Source organism: Malaclemys terrapin, chromosome 18, assembly GCF_027887155.1.
Source record: "Malaclemys terrapin pileata isolate rMalTer1 chromosome 18, rMalTer1.hap1, whole genome shotgun sequence".
In the NCBI taxonomy this organism is placed as follows: domain Eukaryota; kingdom Metazoa; phylum Chordata; order Testudines; family Emydidae; genus Malaclemys; species Malaclemys terrapin.
Genome location: NC_071522.1, coordinates 25,500,547 through 25,528,527, shown reverse-complemented (window position 1 = coordinate 25,528,527; position 27,981 = coordinate 25,500,547). Strand labels below are relative to the sequence as shown.

At 55.9% G+C, this 27,981-nt stretch overlaps 1 protein-coding gene across 2 annotated transcripts in view; it reads left to right on the top strand.

Annotated features, from left to right (window-relative positions):
* MLXIPL (MLX interacting protein like) overlaps positions 1 to 27,981 on the top strand; it is a 67,477-nt gene that overhangs the window by 21,558 nt on the left and 17,938 nt on the right. For both annotated transcript variants that reach the window (XR_008442704.1, XM_054008449.1), the window contains exons 6-10: positions 1,544 to 1,742; positions 3,344 to 3,424; positions 16,760 to 16,959; positions 17,192 to 17,762; positions 21,842 to 21,915. Coding sequence is in view for 1 of the 2 variants with exons in the window: in XM_054008449.1 (XP_053864424.1) it covers positions 1,544 to 1,742; positions 3,344 to 3,424; positions 16,760 to 16,959; positions 17,192 to 17,762; positions 21,842 to 21,915 (1,125 nt within the window). In the remaining variant the exon portion in view is untranslated. The remainder of the gene's footprint in view (positions 1 to 1,543; positions 1,743 to 3,343; positions 3,425 to 16,759; positions 16,960 to 17,191; positions 17,763 to 21,841; positions 21,916 to 27,981) is intronic.

Below are 27,981 nucleotides of genomic sequence, written 5' to 3'. Positions count from 1 at the left end.
TGCCAGGTCTGGGAGCCGGAGCGAGAAATGGTAGAACTATGGCAGACCTCCATCGTGTCCCCCAAAAGAGGGGATTCAGGCCAGGCTCAGAGAGAGCTTGAGGCCTGAGTGTGTGACTGGGAGACACAGTGGCATTCAACAAGTGTCCTCCCTGGGCTGCCACGTCCCCATCTGTAAGTGGGGCTGTGAGGATGAAAGGAGACTTGTGTTGGTAAATGCAGATGTACAGCCCTACACATGGGCTAATTATGTTCCCCAGACAGGCTGGCTGTGGGTCAGAGGGGGCTGCTCCTTGTCTGTAAATGTGGTTGGGAGAGGCCGGACAGACTGTATGTTTGTAGGCTGGGGGGCGGGGAGAGGGGTGATATTGTTCCATTTGCTGCCATGGTTGGATGAGAGCTGGGCCTGAGCTGCAAGATCTCCTGGACTTGGCCCTGTGGTTTGAGTTTGGGCCCTTCTGTGTCTGGAGTCAGGCGAATGTCGAGTGACCCTCACTCCAGCACTGATTCCTCTGGGTCCGGAGGGCGCTGCAACCAGCTCTGCAGGTCCAGATTGTCCCGTCCCACCCTGCAGCCCAGCTGCCTCCAGGAGGGCAGTGGCTGGCCAGACCCACACATTGGATGGCTCCACTAAGGCAAGGGAGGGGAAATGGTGGGATTCTCCCAATGCCCCAAAATTCCAGCTGGATGCATTTTGCTCTCACTATCCCAGACTCTCTGGGTTGAGACAGGGGATGTGATCTTGAATGAACCAGGAAAACTTTCTTCAGAGAGTCTGGGGTACAGGAGCTGTGGCAGCCCCACCTGCTGGGGAAGGCTCTAGTACAAGAGTCATTTCCCATCGCGACATGCAGCCATTTCTGGGCTAGGCGAGGGCAACTGTTCCCCTGCGTAGCTACACCCCACGGCACTCTCGGGCAGGCAGCAAAGGACAGGTGTCAGATCAAACTGCAGGGGGATGGGATGGAGAATGGCAGAAGGTCCTTGCCAGAGTTTGTGTGTGGCCAGGGCAGGGAGGTTAACAGCCCCCCAACCCCCGATTAAAGGCTCCCTGAGGACTGCAATGGCTGTGAGGACAGAGGACCTGGAACCAGCACCAGCCACCTAGCACTATAGAGAAGGTGCTCTGTCAGAGCAGGAGAGGGGGCTGCCCAGTGGAGAGGGACCAGGGGAGGCCAGAAGCTGCCAGGGGAGAGGGGCCAGGGGAGGCCGGGGGCTGCCAGGGGAGAGGGGCTGGGCGGGTGCCCGGGGAGAGGGGCCGGGAGAGGCTGGGGGCTGCCAGGGGAGAGGGGCCAGGGGGCTGCCAGGGAAGAGGGTCTGGGCGGGTGCCCGGGGACAGGGGCCGGGGGAGGCTGGGGGCTGCCAGGGGAGAGGGGCCAGGGGGCTGCCAGGGGAGAGGGACCAGGGGAGGCCGGAGACTGCCAGGGGAGAGGGGCCGGGGGAGGCTGGGGGCTGCCAGGGGAGAGGGGCTGGGCGGGTGCCTGGGGAGAGGTGCCCAGGGAGAGGTATCTGGGGGGACTCCTTTGATGAACTGTCTTGTGTAGAATGAGGGTGTGTGGAAGCCATCGGAGAAATGGTGCAACCAGCTATTCTCCAGCGTTGTGCCCATGCTGCTGGGGGATGAGAATGAGGAGGCCGGAGGGCGGCAGCTCTTTGACTTGGACAGCTTCCTCTCGGACATCTCAGACACACTCTTCACCATGACGCAGCCCCCCTGCTCCCACCAGACGCTCCCAGAAGACGGTACGTTCCTAGGACCATGTTCTCACCCATGAACCTCACCGGGGGTGTGTGTGGCTGAGGGGTTATGGGGGGGGGTCTTGCCCTAGTTGCATTAGCTTCTTCATGTTTTCTTAGCACCCACCCCCCCAAACGAGGCACTCTGGTCCTGCCCTGCACTAGCCAGGCCCGGTCTCTGGAGCGATCGCCCTAGGGCGGCTCCTCCCAAAGCAGCGAGGTCAGGTTAACGAGGTGCCACAGGCAGTGCCCGCGCCCTTACCTCCAGCGCCCTGCCCCCACCCGGCAGCCCACGAGCCATTCAGGCGGGGCAAAGGCAGCGGCAGCACTTCCCATGCGTGCAGCGGAGTAAACGATACAGGGTGCTAGTCCCAGGAGCAATGGTCCAGCGCTAATAATAACAACATACACTTCCAGAGCACCTTCCTGCCAGGGGACCTCAGAGCTCCACTCAGCCACCACGGACATGCAGCCCCCTCTGGGGTGAAATGTGGCCATTGTGTACCACTGCACAGCAAGCTAGAATGACAGGCGGAGAATGCCGTGCCCTGCTGAAAGTGGGCGCAGTGTAAAGCCTGGAGTGGGAACAGGCTAACATGTTGATTGATAGCCTCTTTGGTAGCCCCCCTCTCCCCCAGTGGCCAGGGCCATGGGCGTGTCTCAGGAGGTCAGTGGGAGAGGTGGGGCTGAGACAGGAGTGTTCCCTAGCAGCTGTTGTAAGAGCCCCAGTGGGGCAGAGTCCCAGGGAGGGCTTCAAGCTGCTAGTGCTTTACAGTGGAGGGAGCAAAGTCACTACTGGCCCTGTAGGGAGGCAGTGTGGCCTAGAGGCTGGCACACTGGGCTGGGACTCAGGATCCCTGGGTGCTATTCTCGCCTCTACCGCTGGGTGACCTTGGACAAGTCACATCCCTTCTCATGCCTCGGTTTTCCCATCTATAAAATGGGTATAATGAGACTGGCCTCCTTTTCAGATGTGCTGAGACCCGTGGCTGAAAGGTGCTGGATAGGGGCTGGAGTTTATTATTAATATCTCCCCTTCCAGGGCAGTTCTCCCCTGCCGCATCCTTCTGCCTGGCTGAGCCCTCCCTGGCCTGTGCAGGACAGGCTCTCTCCCTCCTGCTCCAGGAGCCCTGACATCTCAGCCCTCCCCTCCTGCCTTAGGGAAGGAGAATCTCCCACCAGAATGCAGCACCCCCTCCTGGGCTTCTGGCTCCCCCAACCAGCAGGAATAGGGGATCCAGCCCCCAGGGCGGGGAAATGCCTCCCACCCCTTGTGCAGATGATGGAGGCTTCAGGCCATGGGGGGAACAGCAGAGGATTCTGGGGGGAGGGGGGCTGCCCAGTATTAGCGCTGGAGCAGATGAGTTCTCAGCTGCCCCCCTTCTACTGGCTAGAGACACATTCTCTGCAAGGCCATGAGGCGAATGGTCTCCCAGGAGAGCCCAATAATGGGGCAGAGGCAGAGAGGCAGGGCAGGAGGCTACTTGAGGGCTAACAAGCTGGCAACAGTGAGCCAGGGAATGTAGGGCACAAGTGAAGGACTATGGGGAGCAGGAATCAGGGACCAGGGAAAGGGGAACTGATGGGCTGGTTCTGCCCTTTTGCAGCCTACACTGGGAACGCCGACATGATCCAGCCAGGCCTGACCCCACTGCAGCCAAATCTTGACGATTTTATGGAAATCTCAGGTAGGAGCCAGCCCTGGCAGAGGACCAGCTGTTTGCGGAAGCTGGATTTGTGCAGCGGGGATGGGGACGCATGGTCCATCTCCCCACTGCCTCAGAGAGCTTAGTCACAGTGGGCTGGAGCTGAGTGCTGTCCCCTGGCCTGGCAACAGAGGGGGCTGACAAATGGCAGTGGGTAGAGCTGAACGGGGATCTGCGGGGCCCCTGGGATTTCACACCAGTGAGCTGAAGAAGGGGAAGCAGTGGCACTGTGATGAAACAACCCAATGATACTAAGCTGGGGGGAGTTGCAAACAGAACAAGGACGGAGTATACAGCTGGTCCTGGGGAGCCAAGCTGCGCTGGGGCAGGAGGGCAGGAGGCCAGGTCCTGGGGAAATGAATTTCTCCAAATGTAGCTCTCTTTACAGGAATGTGAAACCACAAGGGGGTTTGGCTGCAGACAGAGGAAGGAAAACTCTCCCCGCAAGAAAGAGGAAATCTCTAGGGGGCGAGCAGCTTTCTGCTGTGCTGCCAGGGCTGGGGGCGGGATGGGGGAAGGAGCCTGGGGGGGATGGGAGGGAGCTTTCGGAAGGGTCCCCTCATTGCCCCTGTAACTCCCCTGTCTGCCCCTGCACCCCTGAGCCATTGAAACAGCCTACGTCTGGCTGTATGGGGGCTAGATCCCCCCAGTAGGACCCTCAGGGAACTCCCGGTCACCATGCATGGCTCAGGGTCCGGACAGAGGTGCAGCCCTATGACAGCTGCCCCTTGCAGCTGAGAGGAAAGGAAGTGGGGTCCTGATGGTGGCCCCCAGGGTATCAGGTCCTGATGGTGCCGGGCAGTGATTTGCTGCCAGGGGAGGGCAGTGACTTAATGCGTATGGTAGCTGACCCCGCAAGGGGCTGTTCCTGCGTCCCCTGGGCAATGCCGTCCTCCCAGTGCTGCTCATGGAACCAGCCTCCTCGTCTGGGGGTTGGGCTTGCAGGCCGGTCATGGGCCACCTGTGCAAGGGAGGGAGAAGGAAGGGGAGGGGGCGCATCCACTAGGTGCTGGGCTTCTCCATCGCGCTCCAGCGGCTCAGCCCCCAACTCTACCCCAGAGGGAGGGACAGTGAGGCCAGACTGAGCAATAGTAAATGGTGGACCCTGCCCCAAGATGCTTGCGCCACCAGCTCTGCAAACGGGAACAGCCCAATCTGAGAGCAGGGGTGCAAGGGCTTCTAGGGGATAGGAGTCATGGGGTGCCCCATCTGGGTGGGGGGCAGGAGTGTGAGCATCTGGGGGCCTCTCTCTCCCCTGCTGGAGTGGGGCTGGGAGAAGAGAGGCTGCGAAGGAGGCTAAGAGAGTTGGGGGGGGGGGTTGAGAAAATGCAGGAAAGAGTTTGCAGTGGGGAATCGGGACAGAGTCAAACCATGAAACTTGGGCTAAAGGAAACCCAGTTCTAGAGACTTGTCAGGGAGAGCAGAGACGCCTGCTCACAGCACTGCAAACTGGGCTGGAGCGAGATGCTGAGCAGCACTGAGGAGAGGGGCAGGGAGCCAAGGGAGGAACACAAATGAGAGATACAGCTCAGGCCCCTCTGTACTTTTTTTGGCCGTGGGGCAGCCCCACCCAAGGCTCCAGCATGGCCCCTTGCCTTTGATGGGCCCAACCTGTCCCCAAACCAACTTGCAGCTTTGGGCTTCAGCTGAGGGGAGTGCCCTAGCTGTGAATGTGGAAGGTGCCCAGCCAGCACAACCTGCTGAGCTCAGCAGAGGTCGGTAAGGAGCTATGTAGAGGGCCAGTCACTTTGGCTGCACCGTATCTCGCAAACCAGGAGTGGCTGGGAGTTCTGTCCTAGTGGAATGGCCTGGGCATCACCACAACTCTTGTGCCTGCAGCTTCATGTGGGCTCAAGGCAGACCTTTGCGAAGGCTGGTTGGCCTGGGCCTCCTGGAGCTCCATTGCCAGTATCCACTTCCCACTTTCCTCCTTGGGAGGAAACAAGTGACCTTGCATCATTTGGCTGCTGGCTGATGCAAGACCAGATGCTGGCAGAAAGCTGAGGCTGGGACGGTAGACGTTAGCACAGCCTGTAGGTGCATTCCTGGGGCGCCCTCTGGACGAGCCAGACATGGAGAAAGTGAATGCAGATTCTGCACTCTTACACCACTTCCTGCAGCCCCGCTTGCTGGAGACACCGGGGATGCCCCACCTCTGGCCAGCACCCCCTAATTCGTTTCCTACAGCACCCCCTGGGGGGAAAGGTCAGGACTGGAGCAGCTGGAAGCTCCCCACAGCCAGTGCTCCTGCAGCCAGGAGCTAGGGCTAGTGGGAAACTTTCTGCTGAAATTGTTTTTCGATGAAAAATCAGGTTTTCAGCAGAATGCTCCCGAAGACTGTTTACTTTCTATGGAAAATTCCCACATCACTGAGAAACAGAACTACCCCTGTTACACATGGCGCCATGGTGCCTCATGGGAATTGTCGTGTGCATGCCTCACACTCCCATTCTGACTCCATTGCTCACGCTGCACCATAGGCAAGGAACCTGAGATTCCTAGATTAGAAGGCCAGAAGGGATCCCTGGGATCTGACCTATATAACACAGGCCAGAGACCTGCCCTGAATTAATTCCTGTTTGAACTAGAGCAAAGCTTTTAGAAAAACATCCCAGATGTAACAATTGTGAGTGCTTGAGAATCCACCATGACCCCTGGTAAATTGTTCCAAAGGTTAATTACCCTCACTATTAAACATTTGCACTTTATGTCTAGACTGAATTTGTCTAGCTTCCACCTCCAGTCATTTGATCTTGTTCTGTCTTTGTCTGCTAGATTGGAGAACTCACTAGCAAACTTTTATTCCCCATAGAAGTACCTAAAAACTATGATTGATAGATTGAACTCCTTGAATGAAGGCAGGTTTTCCAAACCTTTAATCATTTTCATGGCTCTTCTCTGAACCCTCTCCAAATTATCAACATCCTTCTTGAGTGGTAGATGTCAGAACTGGACACAGTATTCCACCACTGCCAAATGCAGAGGTAAAATAACCTCTCTACTAATACTCGAGATTCCCCTGTTTGTACATCCCAGGATCACATTAGCCCTTTTGGCCACAGCGCACTGGGAAAAAGAACAGGAGCACTTGTGGCACCTTAGAGACTAACAAATTTATTAGAGCATAAGCTTTCATGGACTACAGCCCACTTCTAGCTCATCTTCAGCTGATTGTCCACCATGACCCCCACATCTTTTTCTGAGTCACTGCTTCTCAGAGTCTCCTGTCCTGTAAAGTATGGCCTACATTCTAGGGTCCTAGATGTATGACTTTACATTTGGGCAAGTTAAATTGCATATTGTTTGCTGCATTCAGCTTACCAAGTGATCCAAATCACTGCATATCAGTGACCTATCCTCTTCATTGTTTACCGTCCCCTCTATCTTTGTGTTGTCTGCAAAATTCATCAGGGATTATTTTGTTTTCTTCCATGTCACTGACAAAACTGTTAAATAGTGTTGGGCCAAGAACCAGCGGGACCCTACTGGAAACACACCTGCTTGATGGTGATTTCCAATTTACATTTACATCTTGAGCCCTATCAGTTAGCCAGTTTTTAATCCATTTAATGTGTGCCATGTTAATTTTGTATATTCTAATTTTTTAATCATAATGCTTTGCAGTTCCGAGTCAAACACCTTACAGGAGCCTAAGGATATTACATCAAGCGGAGTGCCCCAAGGGTCGGTCCTGGGGCCAGTTTTGTTCAATATCTTCATTAATGATCTGGAGGATGGTGTAGACTGCACCCTCAGCAAGTTTGCAGATGACACTAAACTGGGAGGAGTGGTAGATATGCTGGAGGTTAGGGATAGGATACAGAGGGACCTAGACAAATTAGAGGATTGGGCCAAAAGAAATCTGATGAGGTTTAACAAGGACAAGTGCAGAGTCCTGCACTTAGGATGGAAGAATCCCATGCACTGTTACAGACTAGGGACTGAGTGGCTAGGCAGCAGTTCTGCAGAAAAGGACCTAGGGGTTACAGTGGATGAGAAGCTGGATATGAGTCGACAGTGTGCCCTTGTTGCCAAGAAGGCTAACGGCATTTTGGGCTGTATAAGTAAGGGCATTTCCAGCAGATCGAGGGACGTGATCGTTCCCCTCTATTTGGCATTGTTGAGGTGTCATCTGGAGTACTGTGTCCAGTTTTGGGCCCCACACTACAATTGGAAAAATGCAATAGATGCTAAACAAGTCATATTGAGTGAACGAAGCCTGTCCACTGTAGATTTGCTGTTAACCTTGTGTCTTTTGCTAATTCACCTATGGGATAAAACAAAAGAATTCACACTAGTGGTAAACCCTTTAAAGATGTGGAACATATCTGATTTGTGGAATAAGCTGTTATACATGCTGGGGATGGTGACAAGACAGCCCCACCAGCATGTTACTTTACAGCCCATACCTGTAAAAAGCAGCAAAAGCATAACAGGCCCATGCTGCTGTCTAGAAGGGGAAACCGAGGCACACGGCCTCATGGCATTGGTGGCTAAATGCCAAGACACCTCCACTTTAATGGGTATTGCTGCCTGCATTCTGTTAGCAATACTAAAAATGATTAGGGGGCTGGAGCACATGACTTATGAGGAGAGGCAGAGGGAACTGGTATTGTTCAGTCTGCAGAAGAAAAGAGGGGGGATTTGATAGCAGCTTTCAACTACCTGAAAGGGGGTTCCAAAGAGGATGGATCTAGACTGTTCTCAGTGGTACCAGATGACAGAACAAGGAGTAATGGTCTCAAGTTGCAGTGGGGGAAGTTTGGGTTGGATATTAGGGAAAACTTTTTCACTAGGAGGGTGGTGAAGCACTGGAATGGGTTACCTAGGGAGGTGGTGGAATCTCCTTCCTTAGAGGTTTTTAAGGTCAGGCTTGACAAAGCCCTGGCTGGGATGATTTAGTTGGGGATTGGTCCTGCTTTGAGCAGGGGGTTGGACTATATGACCTCCTGAGGTCCCTTCCAACCCTGATATTCTATGATTCTACATCAACACTATTACTTTTATCAACCAAACTTGTCATCTCATCAAAAGATGTCATTAGTTTGATGGGAGCTATTTTCCATAAACCCGTGCTGATTGGCATTAATTATATCACCCTCATTTACTTGTATATTAATTGAGTCCCAGATCAGCTATTCTATTATGTTGCCCAGAATTGATGTCAGACTGACAGGCCTGTAATTACCTAGATCATCCCGTTTATCATTTTGAAATACACCTCTACCCCAATATAACGCGACCTGATATAACACAAATTCGGATATAACGCGGTAAAGCAGCGCTCTGGGGCGGCGGGGCTGCGCGCTCGAGCGGATCAAAGCAAGTTCAATATAACGCGGTTTCACCTATAATGCGGTAAGATTTTTTGGCTCCCGAGGACAGCGTTATATCGGGGTAGAGGTGTATTGGCCCAACATTCTCTTTCTTCCTGTCCTCTGGAACTTCCCCCAAGGCTCCTAGAGTTATTGAAAATCAACAGTAATGGTCCAGTGAGTTTCTTGGCCTGCGCCTTTAAAAGTCTTGGATTACATTAGTTATCCCATCCTGCTGATTTAAAAATATCTGACTTTAGTAGTTGCTCTTTAACATACTCTTATGTTGCTATGGGAATGGGAAGTATTTTATAATAATCTTCATCCTCATCATCATCTCTGACATGACTACACTGGCTGTGTTTTTTCACAAATACAGAACAGCAATATATATTAAGCACTTCTGCCTTTTCTGCTTTTTCCTTGACAGCCCTACCAAGAGGGAGAAAGGGGTGCTTCATGGAAGAGGTAACTAAATAGGCTAGCGTAAGGCACCCAAACTACAACTCCCATAAGGCACCATGGCACTAGTTTGAATAAAAAATTTCAGTTTTTAGCCAAAATATTTGGCTGAAAACTCAAAATTTTCCGTGACCCCCACTTCCCTATTTTCCAACTCGCTCTGCTAGGAGCTCCCCACAACCAGCACTCCTGAACCGTGACCTACATCAGCCATTCCTAGTCTGTGGTCCATGGAACATGTGGCTGGGGCTCTGTGGAGGGCAGACTGGGAATGCGGTGGTTCTTATTTCCAGCTACTAAAATGCATGAATGGAAGCACAAGCTCCCTTTCCTGTTCTCTACAGCTGCCCCACGGAGGTTATGTGATTGAGGGGCAGTGATGAGTGGGAAGGGGCGACTCTATGGAACACTCTCCAAGATGTGACAAAGAGTCCTGTGGCACATTATAGACTAACAGACGTATTGGAGCATAAGCTTTCATGGGTGAATACCCACTTTGTCAGATGCATGTAGTGGAAATTTCCAGAGGCAGGTATAAATATGTATAAATATACCTGCCTCTGGAAATTTCCACTACACGTGTCTGATGAAGTGAGTATTCACCCACGAAAGCTTATGCTCCAATACGTCTGTTAGTCTATAAAGTGCCACAGGACTCTTTGTCGCTTTTTACAGATCCAGACTAACATGGCTACCCCTCTGATACTCTCCAAGATGTTTCCTTTCTTGTCTTTCCTGGGGAGAGCCTGGCGTGCTGGACGGGTGGAGTGACCACTCAGCCCAGCAAGGGCTCTGAGCTGAAGCAGCAGTTCAGTTTGGTCCCTTCATGCTCACTCTCTCTGGGCTTGTGCTGCTGCTGCTGCTTTTGCATGGAGACTGTAGGAAGTCGTAGCATTTCTGCTGAGCACAGCCAGAGAGGAAAATACCCTCCTGCTGGGAGAGGCTGGTTGTCTTAAGCCGTATTTCTAGTGGGCACCAAAGGCCCAGTGCCCGCCTGGCCAGTGCTCCTAGGCCTGGGATGGAGGGAGAGGCAAAGGTGTAGTGCGGGAGCTCGTTGCATGCAAATAGGAAGAGAATTGTTCAGAGCCAGGACTCTACCCAGTGCAAGGGAATGACGCATCCCTTTCCCCAAAAACGTTATAATCCAGGATCACAGCCCCTGGAAAAACCTGAAATGTGAGTGCGTGTGTGTGTGTGTGTGTGTGTAGTGGGGTGCGTAGAGGTGTGTGTTGGGGGGCTGCTGGGGATAGGGAACATCGCAACACCCCCATTGCCAGGAAGGCTGCTGGAGCCAGACTTCCAGGTGCTCAGCGCTGTTCTCAACTGGAGCTGCTGGGTGCCCACTGCTTTTGACAATCTGGCCGCTTGGCTGAGCGGACTAAGTGGGAGCTGAGCTGCTCTGGAAGTGCTGGGAGACCGAAATGCGCAGAGTGTGGGCTGTGGGGAGAGTGAGGTGGGCCTGGGGGGTTGTTGGCCCCATCGCAAGCGTCAGGCAGCGAAATAAAACAAGCAAAGCCCAGGAGGGAGAGACAAAGCCTGAGTCGAGGATAAGCCTGGGCCCTGTCACGGTGCTGTGTGCCTGTCAGTCAAGGAGCAGAAGCCAGTCCGGAATGAGGAACCACCCTGTGCCCTTAGGGTGTGTGGGAGAGGGGTCTGAGTCAGATGGAGAAGTCCTAATGGCAGAACCAGGGGAGCAGCTGGGCCTGGTGTCTGACTGCTGTCTGCATCCTTCTTCAGGTAGGACCCTGCTCTTTGCTCTTGGGACTGTTGTGGGGCTGGGCTACCCCGGCTGTCCCGAAGGACAGCCCCTCCCTTCTCCACGGACTGGGGGGGGGGGGGTTAAAGCCCATAGATGGCACTGAAGGGGCTTTGAGTTGGAAGCTGGGGAGGGTGGAAAAGACACAAGAAGGAGCTGTACCGCCCCCTGGGACTCTACTGAAGACAGCCCCAGTACTCTTGTCACTGGGGCAAAGGGTTTGGGAGCTCAGGTATTGGGCTGTCAGCATGAGCTCCTGCTCTAAGCTAGAACTCCAGCCCACCATAGTTACCTTCACCAGCCCAGGGTGTCTCAGTGGGACACAGCAGCCAGTGCCCAGGACCATGTGCTAGGGGGAGGAGGGGAGGCGTGACTGGGACAGAGGGGTCTGGGGAGAGCATTAGACTGTCCTGGAGGGATAGGGGGGCACATACAGTCTCTGCACTGAGAAGCAATTGGGCAGGGCTTGCTGCCTGTCTCTGTCGTGCACTTGGAGAGCTCCTCCGAGGAATCGAATTGAGCACCAGGGAAATGCCTAAAATACAACAATCTGCACAACCCCCTGCTGTGCCGGCAGCTCATTCCCTTGGCCATGGAAACAGCCCAGCACCTCTGCCAAGGAAGACCAGATGGGGGAGGCTGGCTTTGCCGTCTCTGTGGGTGATTGAGGGGCTTCGCACTTTGTATGGCTGAGATCCTGGAATACTGCGCCGAGTAACCCGAGACGCCCACCCCAACACCTCCCCCACGACCCCACTACCATGGCTGAGTGGCACAGGCAGGGGCCGGGCTCCTGACTCTGCACTGCCCTGCAGTGAGTTACTCACACCTGTGCAAAGTGGGTGCAGAATGGCTGCCTTGAACACCTGGGTCCCTCCTCTCTTCTCCCTGGGCCCCTGCACCCACCAGAGTGTCCCTAAAGGAGGCAACTTTACAAAGGTGAAAGTGGGGCCTCCGGGGTTATCATCTCTGTAGAGAAGAGAAGTGTTTTCTGTGGCAGCACCACAGGGCTCACTCCCCAGATGGCCTCAGCCTGAGGAAATGTCAGAGCCCAGGGAGGCCCATCCAGAATGATCTGTGCAGCTGCTGGGAGCTGAACCCTAGAGACTAGGACCCTGCTGTGCTGACGAGTTTGCAATGGACATGAGGCTGAGAAGGTCAGTTAGTGGTGGGGTTGGCCGGTGGCTGGTTAATGCCGGGGCTCCCCCAGGGTGGCTGGTGTCAAAACAAGCTCTTGGCTCTGCTGGGATCCCCATTCCTTAGTGCATTCCCTGCTAGACACAATTCCTCTGGTCTCTAGGTTACGGCTTCACTGCAGGGAGACGTGTAAGTCCCATCTCAGACAGACATACACGCACTGGTGCTTTGACTGAGCTAACATGAGACAACTAGCAAGTAGCAGCAGCGGTGCGGCTAGACACCTGAGCATGTACCTGGGACCTGAGATGGGGTTGTCATCAGGCAGCCGGCCTGCACTACCACAGCTATGCTGCTGTTCTCAGCGTGCCGGCTCCATCAGAGCTAGCCCATGTACATCTACCCGAGCTGGGAATTGCACCTCCAGCTCCAGTGTGGATGAACCCTAGAGAGAACCAATCAGCTCTCCCAAGCCAGGGCAGTGCTGAGATCTGGGGCTTGGGTTGTGATGGGGACTACAGCATCCCTGGATCCAGCACATGGCGAACACCCTGCCGCAGGCTCCTGGGGACCGGCACCCGCACGAGGTCGGGGGTTGGGCTCCCAGCCAAGGGTTCATGCTAGGCAGTGCTGTGCTATAAACAGCACTCCCAGGGCAGTGGAAGGGGAAGCAGGAAAGCAGCAGACATCCAACAGAGCTGCAGGTGTATGTGTGAAGGGGCTGAGGAAATCTCCTGGGGGAGGGGCGTCTCTGTCAGGCTCGGTGGGCAGACGGTCAGCTCCCAGGGGGACAGCGACTTGGCTGTAGGACCGAGGTACAGTCCTAGTGGAGCCCAGGCCCCTCAAATCCCTCCTTTTCTGGAGAGGCTGAGCTTAGTGAGACCCACTGCCAGGGGCTTGTGTCAGACATGGCCCTGTGCCATGTGTACAGATGCCTGGGCACAACCCCGCCTGGGCAGCTGGCTGCCCTTGCGCGCCTGCCTTCACACGGAGCACAAGGCTGCCTCCTCTCCAGCAAACCCGTTGTGGGGCTTGCAGCGCCCCGACCCCTGCCGGAGACCTGAGCACATGTCCTCAGCACACTGGTTTGCACAGTGCATAACCAAGGCCAACTCCACCCTGGCCCTCCTTCCTCTGATCTGCCTCTAATGGGGCCCCAGAGGGCAGCGTGTGGCACAGGGCCCCTTCCCAAGGGGCATGAGGCACTAGCATCATCAGTGGCTGGGGCTAGGTGCTCAGCCAGGTCCATTAGAAGCCCAGGAGCCCCATGTGCTGGGCACTGCCCCAGAAGAGGGGGGGGTTACAGGGCGAAGGTCATTCCCTGCATGGAGGTGGCAGGCCCAAAACTGCCCGCCCAGCACTTTGTGCTGTGCCTGTCTGAGCTTGCAGAAGGAGTGGGGTTGGAGATGGGGACAGGAAGGGAGAGCGGAGTCGCAGCAGGGTCACGGGGCCTGGTTTCGGGAAGGCTGCAGGATGTGGTTAGCCACAGGCCACACGCAAGGTTAGAGCACGGGCATGGGGGACTCAGAGCCTACAATGAAAATAAACCTCCACCCAGACCGCCGGCGGGGTGTTAGCCTGGCACTGCCATGCTAGGCAGGGCCTGATCCCCCAGCACCACTCTTAGGCCAGGAGCCTCATTGGGATAAAGCTCACCGGGGTGATGGGGAATGTCTGCAGGAGTTAACATGGCACCCAGCACATGAGGGACCCGGGTTGGCCGAGCTGCGGGAAGAGACACACATGGGACCAAAAGCTAAGGGAGGGGACACACGTAGGACCCAGGGCTGGGGGTGGAGACACACATGGGACCCAGGGGCTGGGGGAGATTATATGTGTGGGACTCAGTGCTGGCCGAGCTGGGGAAGGGGACACGTGGGACCCAGGGCTGCGGGAGATGACACATGGGACCCAGGGCTGGGGGAGATGACACATGGGACCCAGGGCTGGGGGAGATGACAGACATGGGACCCAAGGATGGGGCACGGGTCACTTGCTGGAGGATTCTCTGCACCTTGAGGTCTTTAAACCACGTTTTGAGGACTTCAATAACTCAGGCATAGGTTAGGGATTTGGGTGGGTGATATTCTGTGGCCTGCTTTGTGCAGTAGGTCAGACTAGATGATCATAGTGGTCCCTTCTGACCTTAAAGTCTATGAGTCTATGAGACATGTGGGACCCAGGCCTGGCTGAGCTGGGGGAGGGGACACGCCTGGGACCCACGGCTGAGGGAGGGGACACACGTGGAACCCAGGGCTGGCTGAGCTGGTTACACCCCATTCAACAGCGCACATGCTGACCCCACCAGCCTGTGGAATTGGAGGCTGGAGCTGGGGCTGCAGATCTGGGTGATGTCTCTCTTCTGTTCTCCAGGGGTTTCCCACTCTGCTCAGGCTGGTGCAGGATGGAGCCTGGAGAGGCTCAGTCGTGCTGCAGGCTGGCCTCACCCCGAGAACCATACTTGCCATGGCTGGACGGATGGGCGAGGGAAGGAGGGTCCCGCCCTGCTGCAGGCGGTGGCTCCCTGTGGCGTGGGAGGGTTTTCCTGTGTCCCTCTCCCTGTGTGCAGCACGGTTGGGCTCCTGGTATAGGGGCTGCACGGAGCTGCCTCTTTCCTCTTTGCACCAGAAACTCCAGCATTTCACAATTGCTGCTGCCACGATAGAGCATGGGGAGCTAGGAACTCCCTTAGCCCCACCCCACTGCCCCGAGCCCCCAGAACCCACGAGGGAGAGCCAGGGGACACTGACACCCCTTTGTTACCGAAATATCAGGTCCACCTAGCTGAGAGCCAATAACAGCCAGACAGGGATAAGGAAGAGTTGCTTTATTCTGCAGAAGAAAGGAGAGCTTTGCACCTTAGTACAAAAACTCTGTCTTACACACATTTTACAGATCCTTTATACACATTCAGACAAAGGTCCTTGCAGTGTTAACACTTGATTGGTGGTTGTCAGACCCGTGCTTTTGCTATCTGGCCAGTGAAAACCGGCTTGGGACCAGCTCCAACTACCTTAAGGCCTTGAAGGGAAGACAGATGAAAAGTTCAGGCTATTGTGTACTTGAAGTGTCTGCTTTCCCCCTAATGGCCACTGGTTGACATAAAGGCTGCTCTGTTAAGGGGGGGTCACTAGTCACTTTCACATCTTCACCTCAGCTAGAGGCAGGGGCGGCTCTATGTATTTTGCCGCCCCAAGCACGGAAGTCAGGCAGCTTTCGGCGGAGCGCCTGTGGGCGGTCCGCTGGTAACGCGGATTTGGCGGCATGCCTGCGGGAGGTCCGCTGGTCCCGTGCCTTTGGCGTACCCGCTGCCAAATTGCTGCCGAAACCGTGGGACCGGCAGACCTACCGCAGGCATGCCACTGAAGGCTCCCTGACTGCCGCCCCCACAGTGATCGGCAGGCCGCCCCCCGTGGCTTGCCACCCCAGGCACGCACTTGGTGCACTGGTGCCTGGAGCCGCCCCTGGCTAGAGGCAGAAAAATTGGTGAGCAAAACCCTGTCTCCCTGGGATACTCTGGAAGTTCCCCACCTCTGCCATCATCAGCCTCCCCCAGCATGGGCGGGGGGAGGGAAGGGCGAGACTGCTTCTGAATTTGGGAAAGAAAGTTCTGTGGGGTGAATGAGAAGCAGGACAGCTGGTCCTTGCTCCCAGTGGGGGCACTATGGGTGGAAAAGCCTAGGGTGTCTGGGGCCAGGTGTAACAACTCCTGGTTATTGGAGGCTTGGAATGCCAGGGCACAGGCAGCTGTCGGAGCAACCCGCTGTGCCTGTCTGAACATGGGGCAGGTGGGCACACTGCTCATCCAGTCTGGGCATGTGGGGCAGCAGCTGTCTCTGACTGGCCTGGACTGTGAGCCCCAGCAGTGTCTGGGCTATGCTGCCGAACTGGGCCAGGCATGCTAACAAGGACTGGTTGGGAGCTGGGTACGGAGCCCTGCCACAAGCCGGGTTGTATCTGGCAGGACCTGGCGCAGCACGCCAGCCTCGCCCCTTGCTTTAAGGAGTGTCTTCCCCATTCCCAGCATCCCCGCAGAGAGTCCCCCTCCCCCGCGGTAACACCCCACTCCACTGTGCTGGGCCCGGAGAGGGTGCAAAGCCCTGGCTGATGCTGCCTGGGAGGGAGGCACTTTGGGGGACTGATGGAGGGATGGTGCTGGGAAGGGGCGAGTGAGCCAAGCAGCCCCTCCCCCTGAGACCACCCCCCGGCATCAGGGGCTACTCCCGGGCAGGAGAGGTGAAGGGGCCTGGTCTCTGGCAGGCAGGAGCCTGGAGAGTACGATACTGTAGATGGATTAAGGTGGGCTGGAGGCCTGCATGGCTTTAAACATGCAGAGCTGGGCTCTGACACAAGAGTAGTGGCCCCTTGCTGGGGTGCAGGGGTGGGCTGCCTGCAGGGGGCAGGGAGGAATGATTTTCCCCAAGTCAATTCTTACACAACTGCCTAGGCTCATGTGAGGGAGGGATAGCTCAGTGGTTTGAGCATTGGCCTGCTAAACTCAGGGTTGTGTGTCAGCCCAGATGGCCCAGTGCTCTGGCTGGGGCTGTGCTGTGAGTGCAAACCTTATACCTGCCCAGGGGGCCGAGTAGCATGGGCTTGGGCTGCCTCAGGAGATGGGGGTCACCATGTCTCTGCTATGCCTTGCAGATCTCTTCACCGGCCACCGCCCACTGCCTAACCAAATGCATCTGAGCTACCAAGAGCAGCCCTGCTTCATGCCCATGGCTGACACCCTATATGGCAGCAGCAGTGCCCCACCTGCCAGCCATGCAGACCCACTGATGGCCTCCAGAGCCCTGTCTGCCAGCTACGTTGATGCCCCAATCCCGCCCAATGTCCACCTACAGGTGAGCAGGTCTCCAGGCAGGGATCACATCCTGGTCTGCTTCTCTCTGGCCCTGGGATTGCTCTGCCCTCTGTGTTTGCTTCATCGAGGCAATGGTGCCAGGCCCCTGTGCTGCTGCGCAGCGGGCTCTGTCCCCGTCTCCCTTGCTGTCTGTTATCCCTGTCCCTCTCAGTCCTGGTCCAATCCAGCAGTCCAGGGGCAAACGCTCTGTAATCTGCATCTGTCTCTTTCAGTCTAGCAGCAACTGCTCCTCCCGGCTCAGCCTGCCTGGCTCATTCCTCAGCCCTGATTTCCAGCCAGCCCCGCAGCCCATGGACCCCCGCAGCGGCCTGTGCTCTGACCTCAAGCACAAGCCCCCGCTCCATTATGGGCTCCCCAGCAAGAGTCTCAGCATGGAGCCCTTCGCCCCTTCCTACTGCACCCCAGCAGCCCCCCCAGGAGCCTTCCTGCTGGGCCAGGACCCCCTGTACCCACCGGCTTCAGCACCGAGATCCAAATTCCATTACTCCAGCTCCATTAGTGGCTCTTCACTCTCCACACCATGCTTTACCCAGCATGCACCAGGCTTGAGCTACAGCGTGGACCTTCTGCCAACAGCATACCCTGCTCTGTCCAGTGCCCAGCCCCTGCCCCCAGTGATGCGGAGCGGCCCCAGGTTTGCCACCCCTAAAGAGCAGTCGCCGCCTGGGGGCAGCAGGCCAATGGTGAAGCCAGCCAGCCCCAAGACAAAGAGACCCATGGGACTCCCTGTGCCCACGCGTGTGGCTGTGCCCAACCCCTGCCTGACCCAGCTCCTGACTGCAGGTAACAGGGTGGGGGATTGCTTTGGGGGGGTTGCCGTTTGCCGCTGGCTGAGGGCATCGGACTGCCCCCATCTGGCCAGCTGGCTTCATTCAGCTGGAGTGGGAAGCAGGTACCAGGCTGTTGGGCAGGAGGATGTCTTCTCCCCCCCACCCACAGTGGCAGATGGGCTGACCCTGCGTTCTAGAGAGGGGAAGGGGAGCTGATATCTGGGCACGGTCTGGTAGCGCCCCCTCTTTGGGATCATTACTCATCTCATTCGATGCCACTCTCCATGGCACTGCGTTGTTGCAGGCACCTAGCCTCCTCTCTTCATGCCAGCGATACTCTTTCCCTCACCTGCTGATACCCAGGCTGCCATGATGCGGAGGAAGCATCCAGGGCAGGAGAGAGCGAGGGGGGGAGGGAGCAGGAGGTCTGGCAGAGGAGGAGGGGTGCAGAGAAATGAGTCTGAGATGGTGGCTGAAATGTAGGAGGAGTCACCTGGGAGCCTGAGTTTGGGAATCGCTGCCTGCAGGAGGCAGTGGGAGTGAGAGCCTTGAGCCGCTGGCCAAGGGCATGAGGTGCTAACAGGGCAGCGGTGTCTCAGCAGGCAGGTGAGGACAGGTGATCACAGCACCTGTATCTGAGGCTGCAGGGAGCCCCAGAAGGGCACAGGGCAGGGGGTGACTCTACCTCGGCTCGGAGAAGGCCGTTGGTGACCCTGGTGAGGGCAGGATGGGTGCAGTTGTCCATAGGGTGCTGTGAGTGTCCAGCTGTGGGACAGGATCTGAACCCTGGGCCCAATGCTAGTCACACAGATTAGGAGATTGGTTAGCACTGCCCTTTTACCCCCTGGGATCGTTCACCTCTCAGTGCAGTGCCCTGCCCCCGGAGCCCATGACAATGACCGCCCTCTCGGGGGAGCCAGGGGACCTGCATTCTGAGCAGTTTGGGGGGAGCTGCCCTTCCCCAGGTCAGGTACCGCGGCCCCTCAGCTCTGGGTGACCACCTGGAAGAGAGGGGGAACTCAATGGCTGCAGTACCTCAGCAGGCACAGTCTGGGCCAGACATTCAAAAGAACATAAGAGTGACCATAGTGGGTCAGACCAAAGGTCCATCTAGCCCAGTATCTTGTCTTCCAACGGTGGCCAATGCCAGGTGCTTCAGAGGGAATGAGCAGAACAGGTCACCATCAAGTGATCCATCCCGTCGCCCATTGCCAGCTTCTGGCAAACAGAGGCTAGAGACACCATCCCTGCCCGTCCTGGTTAATAGCCATTGATGGACATAATATCATTAGAATGGCCATACTTGGTCAGAACAAAAGTCCATCTAGCCCAGTATCCTGTCTACCGACAGTGGCCAATGCCAGGTGTCCCAGAGGGAGTGAACCTAACAGGTAATGATCAAGTGATCTCTCTCCTGCCATCCATCTCCACCCTCTGACAAACAGAGGCTAGGGATACCATTCCTTACCCATCCTGGCTAATAGCCATTAATGGACTTAACCTCCATGAATTTATCCAGTTCTCTTTTAAACGCTGTTATAGTCCTAGCCTTCACAACCTCCTCAGGCAAGGAGTTCCACAAGTTGACTGTGCGCTGTGTGAAGAACTTCCCTTTATTTGTTTAAACCTGCTGCCCATTAATTTCATTTGGTGGCCCCTAGTTCTTGTATTATGGGAATAAGTAAATAACTTTTCCTTATTTACTTTCTCCACATCACTCATGATTTTATATACCTCTATCATATCCCCCCCCCTTAGTCTCCTCTTTTCCAAGCTGAAAAGTCCTAGCCTCTTTAATCTCTCCTCATATGGGACCCGTTCCAAACCCCTAATCATTTTAGTTGCTCTTCTCTGAACCTTTTCTAATGCCAGTATATCTTTTTTGAGATGAGGAGACCACATCTGTACGCAGTATTCAAGATGTGGGCATACCATGGATTTATATAAGGGCAATAAGATATTCTCTATCCCCTTTTTAATGATTCCTAACATCCTGTTTGCTTTTTTGACCGCCTCTGCACACTGCGTGGACGCCTTCAGAGAACTATCCATGATGACTCCAAGATCTTTTTCCTGATTAGTTGTAGCTAAATTAGCCCCCATCATATTGTATGTATAGTTGGGGTTATTTTTTCCAATGTGCATTACTTTACATTTATCCACATTAATTTCATTTGCCATTTTGTTGCCCAATCACTTAGTTTTGTGAGATCTTTTTTACGTTCTCCACCATCTGCTTTGGTCTTAACTATCTTGAGAAGTTTAGTATCATCTGCAACTTTGCCACCTCACTTTTTACCCCTTTCTCCAGATCATTCATGAATAAGTTGAATAGGATTGGTCCTAGGACTGACCCTTGGGGAACACCACTAGTTACCTCTCTCCATTCTGAAAATTTACCATTTATTCCTACCCTTTGTCTTTTAACCAGTTCTCAATCCATGAAAAGATCTTCCCTCTTATCCCATGACAACTTAATTTATGTCAGAGCCTTTGGTGAGGGACCTTGTCAAAGGCTTTCTGGCTATCTAAGTATACTACGTCCACTGGATCCCCCTTGTCCACATGTTTGTTGACCCCTTCAAAGAACTCTAATAGATTAGTAAGACAGGATTTCCCTTTACAGAAACCATGTTGACTTTTGCCCAACAATTTATATTCTTCTATGTGTCTGACAGTTTTATTCTTTACTATTGTTTCAACTAATTTGCCCGGTACTGATGTTAGACTTACAGCTCTGTAATTTCCGGGATCATCTCTAGAGCCCTTTTTAAATATTGTTGTTACATTAGCTATCTTCCAGTCATTGGGTACAGAAGCCAATTTAAAGGACAGGTTACAAACCATAGTTAATAGTTTCGCAACTTCACATTTGAGTTCTTTCAGAACTCTTGGGTGAATGCCATCTGGTCCCGGTGACTTGTTACTGTTAAGTTTATCAATTAATTCCAAAATCTCCTCTAGTGACACCTCAATCTGTGACAGTTCCTCAGATTTGTCACCTACAAAAGCCGGCTCAGGTTTGGGAATCTCCCTAACATCCTCAGCCATGAAGACTGAAGCAAAGAATCCATTTAGTTTCTCCGCAATGACTTCATTGTCTTTAAGTGCTCCTTTTGTATCTCGATCATCCAGGGGCTTCCTGCTTCTGATGTACTTAAAAAACATTTTGTTACTACCTTTTGAGTTTTTGGCTAGCCATTCTTCAAACTCCTCTTTGGCTTTTCTTATTACATTTTTACACTTAATTGGCAGTGTTTATGCTTTTTTCTATTTACCTCACTAGGATTTGACTTCCACTTTTTAAAAGATGCCTTTTTATCTCTCACTGCTTCTTTACGTGGTTGTTAAGCCACGGTGGCTCTTTTCTAGTTCTTTTACTGTGTTTTTTAATTTGGAGTATACATTTAAGTTGGGCCTCTATTATGGTGTCTTTGAAAAGCGTCCATGCAGCATGCAGGGATTTCACCTTAGTCACTGTACCTTTTAATTTCTGTTTAACTAACCTCCTCATTTTTGCATAGTTCCCCTTTCTGAAATTAAATGCCACAGTGCTAGGTTGTTGAGATGTTCTTCCCACCACAGGGATGTTAAATGTTATTATATTATGGTCACTATTTCCAAGCGGTTCTGTTATAGTTACCTCTTGGACCAGCTCCTGCACTTCACCCAGGACTAAGTGGGCCCTGGTGGAGCACTCTCTCCCTCTACGCAATTGCTTGAGAAAATAAAGTATCTGACTTTGTTGTACCCAACCAAAAGAGTGAGAACTGTGTTTTTCTCCGACATCCCGGTCATCTCAAACCCAGCTATCTATGTTTCTAATGATCGAATCTCCCATTACTAACACCTGCCTTTTCCTAGTGACTGGAGTTCCCTGCCCTGCAGAGGTAACCTCAGTGCGAAAGGATACCCTAACACAATCTGGAAGGAGAGTCCCAACTATGGGAAAGTAGCAGGAGTAAGTCTGCATCTCCCTGCAAGGCTTCCTTGTGCTAGCCGCTCACGCTGGTGGGAGGGGATGTCCTGGAGCCCCAGTCTGGCTCCCTTCTCATGCTGCGTCCTCACCTTCTGCTGCCTTCTGTCTTGCAGCTAAACCAGAGCTGGCCCTGGACCCTCCGTCCACTCCCAGTACCACCCTCATCCCCACGTCGCCAGCCACCCCGGTAAGAGCTCACCAGCAACACCCTCTGCCGGGCAGCCAAGGGCATTGGCCTTTCACCGCCGCATGCTGGGTTCAGACATGGGCTCTGGCAAGCAGCAGTGCGTAGGAGACGGCAGTGAGATCACACGTTGCTTCTGTGTGCCTCAGTCCTAACAACAGGCAGAGCTGGACGAGCAGGGTGTGTTTCAGGGGAGGAGCGAGGGGCACTGGTGGAGCTGGGGGGTATTGGGGCTGGATGAGCAGGGTGTGTCTCAGGGGAGGAGCGAGGGATACTGGTGGAGCTGGGGGGGCATTGGGGCTGGACGAGGAGGTTGTGGGTCAGGGCAGGAGTGAGGGGCCCTGGTGGAGCTGCGGGGGCATTGGGGCTTGACGAGCAGGGGGTGTCTCAGGGAAGCAGCGAGGAGCACTGGTGGAGATGGGGGGGCTTTGGGGCTGGAGGAGCAGGGTGTGTCTCAGGGCAGGAGTGAGCAGCACTGGTGCAGGAGGGGGGCATTGTGGCTGGACGAGCATGGGGTGTCTCAGGGCAGGAGCGGGGGGCACTGGTGTAGCTGGGGGGCATTGGGGCTGGACGAGCAGGGTGTGTCTCAGGGCAGGAGCGAGGGGCACTGGTGGTGCTGGGGGGTATTGGGGCTGGACGAGCTGGGGGTGTCTCAGAGGAGGAGCGAGGGATACTGGTGGAGCTGGGGGGGCATTGGGGCTGGACGAGGAGGTTGTGGGTCAGGGCAGGAGTGAGGGGCCCTGGTGGAACTGGGGGGCATTGGGGCTTGACGAGCAGGGGGTGTCTCAGGGAAGCAGCGAGGAGCACTGGTGGAGATGGGGGGGGCATTGGGGCTGGACGAGCATGGGGTGTCTCAGGGCAGGAGCGAGGGGCACTGGTGGAGCTTGGGGGCATTGGGGCTGGAGGACCAGGGGGTGTCTCAGGGCAGGAGCGAGGGGCACTGGTGGAGCTTGGGGGCATTGGGGCTGGACGAGCAGTGTGTGTCTCAGGGCAGGATTGAGGGCTACTGGTGGAGTAGGGGGGCATTGAGGCTGGACGAGCAGGGGGTATCTCAGGGCAGGAGTGAGGGGCACTGGTGGAGCTGTGGGGGCACTGGGGCTGGATGAGCAGGGTGTGTCTCAGGGCAGGAGCAAGGGGCACTAGTGGAGCTGGGGAGGCAATGGGGCTGGACGAGTAGGGGGTGTCTCAGGGCAGGGACGAGGGGTACTGGTGGAGGTGGGGGGGCATTGGGGCTGGAGGAGCAGGAGCTATCTCGGGGCAGGAGCAAGGGGCACTGGTGGAGCTGGGGGGCATTGGGCTCGAAGAGCAGGGGGTGTCTCATGGCAGGAGCGAGAGGCACTGGTGGAGCAGGGGGTGTCTGAGGGCAGTAGCAAGGGGCACTGTTGGAGCTGGGGGGCATTGGGGCTGGACGAGCAGGGTGTGTCTCAGGGCAGGAGTGAGGGGCAGTTGTACAGCTGGGGGGGGTCATTGGGCCTGGAGGAGCAGGGGGTGTCTCAGGGAAGGAGCGAGGGCACTGGTGGAACTGGGGGGCATTGGGGCTCGACGAGCAGGGGCTCTCTTAGTGCAGTAATGACCGGCACTGGTGGAGCTGGGGAGGCATAGGGGCTGGACAAGCAGGGGGTGTCTCAGGGCAGGAGCGAGGGATACTAGTGGAACTGGGGGGCATTGAGGCTGGACGAGCAGGGGGTGTCCCAGGGCTGGAGCAAGGGGCACTGGTGGAGCTCGGGGGCATTGGGGCTGGACGAGCAGGGGGTGTCTCAGGGCAGGAGCAAGGGTACTGGTGGAGGAGGGGGGCATTGGGGCTGGACGAGCATGGGGTGTCTCAGGGCAGGAAGGGGGGCACTGGTGGAGCTGGGGGGCATTGGGGCTGGAGGAGCAGGGTGTGTCTCAGGGCAGGAGCGAGGGGCACTGGTGGTGCTGGGGGGTATTGGGGCTGGACGTGCTGGTGGTGTTTCAGGGAAGGAGCGAGCAGCACTGGTGGAGCTGGGGAGGCATTGGGGCTGGATGAGCAGGGTGTGTCTCAGGGCAGTAGCAAGGGGCACTGTTGGACTTGTGAGGGGCATTAGGGCTGGACGAGCAGGGGGTGTCTCATGGCAGGAGCTAGGGGCACTGGTGGAGCTGGAGGGGCATTGAGGCTGGACGAGCAGGGGGTGTCTCAGGGGGGAGCGAGGGGCACTGGTGCAGCTGGGGGGCGGTCATTGGGCTTGGAGGGCAGGGGGTGTCTCAGGACAGGAACAAGGGGCACTAGTGGAGCTGGGGGGGCATTGGGGCTGGAGGAGCAGGGGGTGTCTCAGGGCAGTAGCAAGGGGCACTGTTGGAGCTGGGGGGCATTGGGGCTGGACGAGCAGGGTGTGTCTCAGGACAGGAGCGAGGGGCACTGGTAGAGCTGGGGGGACATTGGGGCAGGAGGAGCAGGAGCTATCTCGGGGCAGGAGCGAGGGGCACTGGTGGAGCTGGGGGGCATTGGGGCTGGACGAGCAGCGGCTTTCTCATGGCAGGAGCGAGGGGCACTGTTGGAGCTGGGGGGCATTGGGCTCGAAGAGCAGGGGGTGTCTCATGGCAGGAGTGAGGTGCCCTGGTGGACATGGGGGGCATTTGGGCTTGACAAGCAGGGGTGTTTCAGGGAAGGAGCGAGGGGCATTGGTGTAGCTGGGAGGGCATTGGGGCTGGAGGAGCAGGGGGTGTCTCAGGGCAGGAGCGAGGGGCACTGGTGGAGTTGTGAGGGGCATTAGGGCTGGACGAGCAGGGTCTGTCTCAGGGCAGGAGTGAGGGGCAGTTGTACAGCTGGGGGGGGTCATTGGGCCTGGAGGAGCAGGGGGTGTCTCAGGGAAGGAGCGAGGGCACTGGTGGAGCTGGGGGGCATTGGGGCTCGACGAGCAGGGGCTCTCTTAGTGCAGTAATGACCGGCACTGGTGGAGCTGGGGGGGCATAGGGGCTCGACAAGCAGGGGGTGTCTCAGGGCAGGAGCGAGGGATACTAGTGGAGCTGGGGGGCATTGAGGCTGGACGAGCCGGGGATGTCCCAGGGCTGGAGCAAGGGGCACTGGTGGAGCTCGGGGGCATTGGGGCTGGACGAGCAGGGGGTGTCTCAGGGCAGGAGGGGGGGCACTGGTGGAGCTGGGGGGCATTGGGCCTGGAGGAGCAGGGGGTGTCTGAGGGCAGGAGCAAGGGGCAATGGTGGAGCTGGAGGGGCATTGGGGCTGGAGGAGTAGGGGCTTTCTTAGTGCAGGAGCGAGAGGCACTGGTGGAGCTGGGGGGGCATTGGGGCTCGAAGAGCAGGGGGTGTCTCAGGGCAGGAGCGAGAGGCACTGGTGGAGCTGGGGGGTATTTGGGCTGGAGTGAGCAGGGGGTGTCTCTGGGCAGGAGCGAGGGGCACTGGTGAAGATGGGGGTATTGGGGCTGGAGTGAGCAGGGTGTGTCTCAGGACAGGAGCGAGGGCACTGGTAGAGCTGGGGGGACATTGGGGCAGGAGGAGCAGGAGCTATCTCGGGGCAGGAGCGAGGGGCACTGATGGAGCTGGGGGGCATTGGGCTCGAAGAGCAGGGGGTGTCTCATGGCAGGAGCGAGGGGCACTGGTGCAGCTCGGGGGCGGTCATTAGGCTTGGAGGAGCAGGGGGTGTCTCAGGAGAGGAACAAGGGGCACTGGTGGAGCTGGAGGGGCATTGGGGCTGGAGGAGCAGGGGCTCTCTTAGTGCAGGAGCTCGAGGCACTGGTGGAGCAGGGGGCATTGGGGCTCGAAGAGCAGGGGGTGTCTCTGGGCAGGAGCGAGGGGCACTGATGAAGATGGGGGTATTGGGGCTGGAGGAAGGAAGGGGTGTCTCAGGGCAGGAGTGAGGGGCCCTGGTGGACATGGGGGGCATTTGGACTTGACAAGCAGGGGTGTTTCAGGGAAGGAGCGAGGGGCATTGGTGTAGCTGGGAGGGCATTGGGGCTGGAGGAGCAGGGGGTGTCTCAGGGCAGGAGCGAGGGGCACTGGTGGAGTTGTGAGGGGCATTAGGGCTGGACGAGCCGGGTCTGTCTCAGGGCAGGAGTGAGGGGCTGTTGTACAGCTGGGGGGGGTCATTGGGCCTGGAGGAGCAGGGGGTGTCTCAGGGAAGGAGCGAGGGCACTGGTGGAGCTGGGGGGCATTGGGGCTCGACGAGCAGGGGCTCTCTTAGTGCAGTAATGACTGGCACTGGTGGAGCTGGGGGGGCATAGGGGCTGGACAAGCAGGGGGTGTCTCATGGCAGGAACAAGGGGCACTGGTGGAGCTGGAGGGGCATTGGGGCTGGAGGAGCAGGGGCTCTCTCAGGGCAGGAGCGAGGGGCACTGGTGGACCTGGGGGGGCATTGGGGCTCAAAGAGCAGGGGGTGTCTCTGGGCAGGAGTGAGAGGCACTGGTGGAGCTGGGGAGGCATTGGGGCTCGAAGAGCAGGGGGTGTCTCAGGGCAGGAGCGGGGGGCACTGGTGTAGCTGGGGGGCATTTGGGCTGGACGAGCAGCGTGTGTCTCAGGGCAGGAGCGAGGGGCACTGGTGGAGCTTGGGGGTATATTGGGGCTGGACGAGCAGGGTGTTTCTCAGGGCAGGAGCGCGGGGCTCTGGGATAGCTGGGGGGCATTGGGGCTGGACGAGCAGGGTGTGTCTCAGGACAGGAACAAGGGGCACTGGTGGAGCTGGGGGGGCATTGGGGCTGGACAAGTAGGGTGTGTCTCAGGGCACAAGCGAGGGGCACTGGTGCAGCTGGGGAGGGCATTGAGGCTGAACGAGCAGAGGGTGTCTCAGGGCAGGAGTGAGGGGCACTGGTGGAGCTGGCATGGCATTGGAGCTGGACGAGCCGGGGGTGTCTCAGGGCAGGAGCGGGGGGCACTGGTGCAGCTCGGGGTCATTGGGGCTGGACAAGAAAGTTGTGGGTCAGGGCAGGAGCGAGGGGCACTGGTGAAACTGCGGGGGCATTGGGGCTGCACGAACAGGGGGTACATCAGATCATAGATCTCAGGAATGTAGGACATGAAGGCACCTTGAGACGTCTTCTAGTCTGTCTCCTGCACTGACAGGGGTTGTCTAGACCATCCCTGACAGTTGTTTGTCTACCCTGCTCTTGAAAGCTCCAGTGATGGATATTCCGCAACTTCCCTAGGCAATTTGTTCCAGTGCTTAACCACCCTGACAGTCAGGAAGTTCTTCCTAGTGTCCAACCTAAACCTCACTTGCTGCAATTTAAGCCCATTGCTTCTTGTCCTTTCTTCAGTGGCTAAGGAGAACAATTTATCACCCTCCTGTTTATAACAATCTTTTATGTACCTGAAGACTATCATGTCCCCCATTCCCAGACCCGAAGAAGAGCTCTGTGTGGCTCGAAAGCTTGTCTCTTTCACCAACAGAAGTTTGTCCAATAAAAGATATTACCTCACCCACCTTGTTTCATCATATCCCCCCCAGTTTTCTCTTCTCCAGACTAAACAAACCCAGTTTTTTCAATCTTCCCTTATAGGTCATGTTTTCTAGACCTTGAAACATTTTTGTTGCTCTTCTCTGGATTTTCTCCAGTTTGTCCACATCTTTCCCAAAGTATGGTGCTCAGAACTGGGCACAATACTTCAGGTGAGGACTAATCAATGCAGAGTAGAGTGAAAGAATTATTTCCTGTGTCTTGCTTACAACACTCCAGTTAGTACAGCCCAGAAAATGTTTGCTTTTTTTGCAACAGTATTACATTGTTGGCCCACATTCAGTTTTTTGATCAACTATAACCCCCAGATCCTTTTCTGCAGAACTCCTTCTTAGGCAGTCATTTCCCATTTTGTATTTGTGCAGTTGTTTATTCCTTCCTAAGTGGAGTACTTTGCATTTGTCCTTATTGAATTTCCTCCTCTTTACTTTAGACCATTTCTCCAGTTTGTCCAGATCATTTTGAATTATAATCCTACCCCCCAAAGCACGTGCAACCCCTCCCAGCTTAGTATCATTTGCAAACTTTATAAGTGTACTCTCTATGCCATTATCTAAATCATTTGTGAAGCTATTGAATAGAACCGGAACTAGGACAGATCCTTGCGGGACCCCACTCGATATGCCTTCCAGCTTGATTGTGA